Here is a 6433-nt window from a genome sequence, read left to right on the forward strand (position 1 = left end):
CACACACACACACACACACACACACACACACACACACACACACACACACACACACACACACGCTCACACTGTATAATCGACGCAGTCCTCTCTATGAAACCCCCATCAACAAACACAGACGATACCAACAGGGCGTGTTTCTGTCAGTCGTCAGCAAAATGGGCGTCGTCAGTGACGGATTAACTGATCTTCCGTAAGTATTGATGGAATGCCCACCTCTTGTACTGACATCATAATTGCATGATTTTTAAATGGCATTGGACGAGACCCTGTTCATGACTTCATTGGTCATGCAAATGAAACTCTCAAGTGAACATTCATTCTTGCATGTCTTCGTCTTGCAGAGTTTGGCGTGTTTGTGGACACGTATGGACGAAAGAGCCGCACTGAGGACATTAAGTGGAGTCGACTGCCTTTGTCCTTTGGTGAATACGCTTTATGAAGCCACATCATTTTTATTGTTATCATGCATGAAGTCAATCCAATCCCTTGGACTGCTTGTGTTTTGTGATGCAGCCTACAGAGAGCCCTACCTATTTGTCACCTACTTCAACTCTCTGGATGTCATCGAGGTTCAGGGTCACGCTGCTTTGGGGTGAGTATCACTGGCCACCGTATCACATTTATGAAATGACCCGAAAGTTCATGTTGGACCCTCATGTCCCGACCTTTTGTGTTATCAGTCCTTCAGTGCTGGCCCACCTGGACATCCCCAGCCCTCGCTATCTGGGCCCAGCCATCTCCTCTGGAGCCATTTATTTGGCTTCGTCCTACCAGAACAAGCTGCGGGTCATCTGCTGTAAGGGGAGCCTTATCCGAGAGTCGGGAGAGCTGCAGAGGACCGGCTCCAGCAGAGGGTCAGCTCCTCCTCAATTGTCGAGAAACATTTTACATCACATGTGTGAGCGTGTGACACAGTTTCGCCAAAACATCCTCAGAATCAAGAATCGCCCGTTTTACAAACTTATTTTGTCTTGCTGAAGTTCGACCGATTTAGCAGGACGGCCTGTCTTGTGCAACTAAGCCAGCCCTCCTACCACCCCACGCCCGCCAACGTACTCATGTGCCAATGGCGCTATGGGTTTTGTTTCCATGACGACGAGTAACTGATTGCTGCACTTGAAGCTTTGAATTTAAAAAAGCGACCAAGCAATCGAGCATTTGGCGCTTATCGGAAGCGAATGCCATGAATCAGGATTACTCAGTTCTCAAACTCAATGCAGCTTTTCTTACCATTTCAACCGCAAAAAAAAACCCCACCACTGACTAATTTAACCACAGTTGGACTCTGGCCATTGCTTGAAAGTGGCTTTGGATCTTGTAGTGTTATATATGTACATTTGCCTCACTGGTAACTTGGCTGGCAACCAGTTCAGGGTGTCCCCCGCCAACTGCCCGAAGACGGCTGGGATAGGCTCCAAGCACCCCCCGCGACCCTTGTGAGGATAAAGCGGATCAGAAAATGGATGGATGGGATGCCACAGTGGTGTGGGACCGCAGAGCGGCAAGCTCACATACACTTTTTCAGATCTAGGCTGTTAAAAGTCTGATTTGATTCTTTAATTCCACATTCAAATACAAGCAATTCAAAAGTCATTTTCTGTCAGATGTCCCCTTTTAAGTGTAAGCCATCAAATCATGTTGGGAGAAGCTAAAGCCGAAAGTGGCCTCACCGATTCCAAAGTGCATGTTTGGTTTTGACAGAGCAATGGTGCCATCTGTTGCTCATTAACACGAATTGCAAGTGTTATCTTGCAAAATTCAATTGCTTTGTCATCGGCTCCGACTTGGAGGAGGGAGACCCCATGAGGGACCTGGTCATTTTGAGACAAGTCACACCAAAGTAACTTTCAGTTTCTTTAAAAAAAAAAGTTTAAAACAAAAATATGCAATTTAATGTTATGTGGAAAGTGCATTTCAGTAGTGCACATTATTAAGCACCTGACGGCTAAAGCAACAAATTAGACATTCCACTGATATCGGGCTGTCCAAATGTCAGGCGAAACGTCTTCTAACACAGCCACAACAATCCACTTTTGATCGATTCCATGTCCTGATAATGGAATGGCCTGCATGACTGAGAGTATACGCAGGCACTGGTCTGCATTGCACAAAGTGGATCCAAAAAAAAAAAAATAATAACTCTGAGAACTCAGAAGGCCCACACTTCATCCAAGCCTTTTTCTCCTCCATGTAGAGTCAGTATCCTAAACCCCAAATCACTGTTGTACACAACCCGATGACCCTTGGCCTTTGCCGCACGTCTCCAGGAGTCCCAGCAAGCGAGGCCCTCCCACCTACTCGGAGCACATCACCAAGCGCTTGACGTCAGGCCCCGGCAGTCACGACGGCCTGCATCGAGAGCCGAGCACCCCTCACCGCTATCGAGAGGGACGCACTGAGTTCCGGCGCGACAAGTCTCCGGCCCGCCCCTTGGACAGGGAGAAGTCACCCGGCAGGGTGCTGGACAGCCGCAGGGAGAGATCTCCCGGACGATTCGGGGACAACAACCGACTCATTGCTGGGTCGGTGCGCACGCAGCTGGCTCCTGTTAACAAGGTACTGTTGCCTTTGTCACTTCTATTATTGTCTGATCAACATGCAGGTTCTTATTGCAGGATAAGGGTCATCTGACAAATATTCCATAATCAAAACACTAATACAAAAAAAGAAACTAAAATGAAACATTTTCAAAACTGCCCAAAAAACAAATGAAAAGTAACAGAATAGTCATGATGGGGTCGTGGTACACTCGCCTGACCCGCATATAAAATGTGGGTGTGAATGGTTCATCTCAATATGTGCCTCGCGACTGACCGCTGACCAGTTCAGGGTCTAGTCCGCCTTCCGTCCGAAGTCCACTGACATAGGCTCCACTCCAACATCAATGACGCCCCTGTTCAGGATAAGGGTGTTGAAAATGGATTGATGAACTGTCACACCAACAGTCAAAATGAAATGAAAAATTATGGAACATCCATAATTACTATATGCCTGATTAAAACACAAAGACAGTAAAGCATAAGTAGCCTCTCATATAAAAACATTCCGAGACATCGGACTTACATCCGTTTTTAGCCATGTTTTGGATCAATCACTATCCGAGTCATTCCTAAACTAAAAAATGTCAGTGGCCTAATTTGAAATCTGACAACTTGTCTGTGAAAACAGAAAGTCTTGCAAAAAGATTTGATACATTTAACACCCCGCACTCCACGGTTCTCCCTTTTGGGCATTTGGGCATTAGAGGTAAAATAAATTTGACTTACCGAAGTTAATGCGCATTCATTTATTTTTAGACAATGTCAACCATTATCCCTAATTTTGATGAGTAGTGTACCATCACGGAAACCCAAGCCCAGTCATGTCCAGCACACTGCCCCTCCCTTTTTTCCTTTGCATGTCATTTATCTTTGCAGGTATGGGATCAGTCGTCCGTGTGAAAGGGCGCCAGCGCTCCTTTTGGACAGGCCAGTGACTCACACTTGACTGACAGGCGGCCATATTGCCTGTAACACAGTCACACATCATCTTTTGACAATACAAACCCGAGATGTGCTTTTTGGAGGCGGGGAAGCGTATTCCACAGTTGAATCGGTGGCAGGGAAAACGCGTGGAGCATCTATTTTATAATGGATCGTTGGCGTAATTGTAAATAGTGTTCGGAGTTTTTATAAAAGGGAAAAGTTGGCCAGTACAGCCATGTCTATTTTTTTGGTAAAATGAGAATTTCTATAGATAGTTGCAGGGAGCCTCACGCCATCAATATCAGTTCCTTGCATTCATGGTCGTGAGGGAGAGGTCAAAGCAATTTGCACACGAATCAACTGGATTTGAACAGGATGTAAAAACTTTTTTTGGTTTGGTTTGTTTTCCACGGCAAACGTGAGGTTCTCTTTTGTGACTGTATCTCCTTTGCTATCCACTCGCTGCATATAGAAGTGCTTCATTGAAAACAATGTTGTCTTGTGTTGTTTCCAAAGCTCAGAGTGCTGCCTCAACTTGCTCTTGTTGGTCCACAGCATCCCGTCCGTGTGTGCTGCGACATGTCGTGGATGTCAATGGTGTTGTTTCTTTAGTGCCTGTGTGACCACCTCATCAGTAAGCATGACATGCACTATTTACAGCAGCTTGATTCTTTCTCCTGCTTGTTATTTTCTGTCAAAACCTGCGTTCAATAATTAGAGGATGTTAACGCTAACAAAGGATTTTCCTGATTTTTAGATATCTGCACAAGACATCATTAAAACATGATTGAAGCCCGCTTTCTCCCTGGCATCTTTTCAGAGCAGGTCTCACACACACACACAAAACACGGCTGGTTCGTCTAGTTTATTTCTCCTTAAATTCTACAACAATGAAACGCTCATGGGAGGGAAAAAAAAATCCGATGAACAAGGAGCACTTGCAATTACAGGAAATGGCTCTATGTACAGCTACAAACTCGCCTGACAAACAGCTTCAAAGTGCTTTTCCAACAGGAGGGAAACAGGTGAGGGGAAACCCCAACAGAAGCACAAGTGATCCCTTTGTGAGATCTGAAATAGAACAGCTTGGCACCCATCTCTACCAGGGGAAAAAAAGATGCGCAGGCACGCACACACCCACTAATGCTTGTTACATTCTCATGTGCACACACACAATTGCTCTCACACGTGATTGCTGGGCTGTTGCAGAGACCCCTGAAACGGAGCTTGTGAAAAATACAAGACGAAAAGTTGCTGAGCAAGTGACCGTCGCGGCAAACGTATCGGCCATCCTGTCAGGCTTGAGTACTGACAACAGCTTTGTTTTGGTCCCGGGTGTGGCACTGGTTTGCGGATGTCGGGCAAACCGGTGCCTCCTCACATCATTGTCATTGATGCTTCGTGAGACGTCTGCTGTGTGTGTGTCACATGAGATCTTACACCACTCGGTTATAATAATGAGCTGAGGCCAACAGCATGACTTAAATGACGGATGAGTACACCGGTCAACTCCCATTAAACCCGCACGGCTCTACCTTTAATGCAGTGGACAATCGTGAAGAGGAAGGGGACCGTCACAGCCATTAAGGGGCACGATTAACTCAGCAGCGGCTGCGTTGACCAAAAAAAAAAAAAAAAAAAGCAAGACTTGTTTTCAGTGATAGTCCTTCGTTTTGTTCATCTTTACTGTCTTGCGAACAGAATATGAGTGAAAGACTCAATATGATCATCTATCCAGCCATTTGCGTCATAATAACAAAGGTCATAATTGAGGAACAAGGCGCGCTTGACAAAGGGAGCCCTGAAAGCCAAAATCTCAAAGCAACTATAAACAAGTGTGCGTCATGAGTGTCTAGTAAGTAGAGGTAGTGTTTGTAAGTGAATGGAGAGTGTGTGAGTGAGTGAGTGAGTGAGAGTGTGTGTGTGTGTGTGTGTGTGGAGGGGCTTTGCGTTTGAATTGATGTTGCTCTTTTTGGACCTCTGTTCTGTGTGTGCATGCGTGCATAGACTTGTCACTGCACCACCACAAGCACATCGACACTGATTATCACGTGGCAGCTGAATTGTCAGAATCCAAAACACTCTTTAAACAAAATAAATAAAATCACCTCATTTAAAAAAAGAGAACCCCCCCCCCCAAAAAAAAATCAAATACTACAGCATCCAAACAGGACACCCTGCGCTTCTATCATACATATAAAGGGACATTTCTGTCACTGCCAAAAGAAAAAAGAAAAAAAAAACGTTTTTTGGTGACTAATTCAGTGAGAAACTATTCTGTTTCTAAACCTTTGTACTTAAATGCTATAGCTGTATCTGAATATATTATTGTATTCTATTTTTTTTTTTTTTTTACAAAATAATGACCATGTGCACGAGGAGGTCATTGAATGACTTGACAGGCAGCGAGGACCATTCTGTGAGCTCCGAGTCAAAAGTAGGAAAATCAAAATGCTGTCTTCAGCTTGTCCATTCAGAGGTGCGCGCCCGGTGCCTTAACGGAGTGGGACAGACCGCTGTGATCGCACAAGATCCTTCATCTTCATCCATAGGTGCTTATTTGACGGGGAGGAAATGACTTCAGTGGTACTTTTGTTAATTGAGTCCGCTGCCGATAACGAGGCCAGTTAAGGCCGAGTGGATGATCATCTTTCATTGAAGTTGTTTTCAAAGGCAGTCCAAATCATGAATGATCCACTCAACATGTCCTGCCCGCGAGTCTCGATTCCAAATCGACGACAGGACATTTTGACTTGATTTCCAGAGCTCTGACTGTGAACGGTGTGCCAATCAATTCATCATTTTGAAGATTCTAACACAATTCACACCACATTCTTCTCTTGAGCACCCAGCAGCAACCAAAAACAAGTCCAAGCGGGGCCCAGAAGACGGGAAGTGTGCAAAAGCGGCGTGGGTGGGGGTGTGGGTGGGGGTGGGGGGGGCCATGATTGAAGTGGATTGAAGCC

The 6433-nt window shown here is 45.4% G+C and overlaps 1 protein-coding gene across 8 annotated transcripts in view; it reads left to right on the plus strand.

The window, feature by feature from the left end:
• citb (citron rho-interacting serine/threonine kinase b) overlaps positions 1–4575 on the plus strand; it is a 48884-nt gene extending 44309 nt beyond the window's left edge. For all 8 annotated transcript variants that reach the window (XM_019885154.1, XM_019885157.1, XM_019885156.1 and 5 more), the window contains 5 exons: positions 345–425; positions 517–595; positions 684–857; positions 2271–2559; positions 3420–4575. In XM_019885154.1, the coding sequence (XP_019740713.1) occupies positions 345–425; positions 517–595; positions 684–857; positions 2271–2559; positions 3420–3443 (647 nt within the window). In that variant the 3' untranslated portion in view covers positions 3444–4575. The remainder of the gene's footprint in view (positions 1–344; positions 426–516; positions 596–683; positions 858–2270; positions 2560–3419) is intronic.
• The last annotated feature ends 1858 nt before the right edge of the window (positions 4576–6433 follow it).

Source organism: Hippocampus comes, unplaced genomic scaffold (assembly GCF_001891065.2).
Source record: "Hippocampus comes isolate QL1 unplaced genomic scaffold, H_comes_QL1_v1.1 scaffold45, whole genome shotgun sequence".
NCBI lineage: Eukaryota > Metazoa > Chordata > Actinopteri > Syngnathiformes > Syngnathidae > Hippocampus > Hippocampus comes.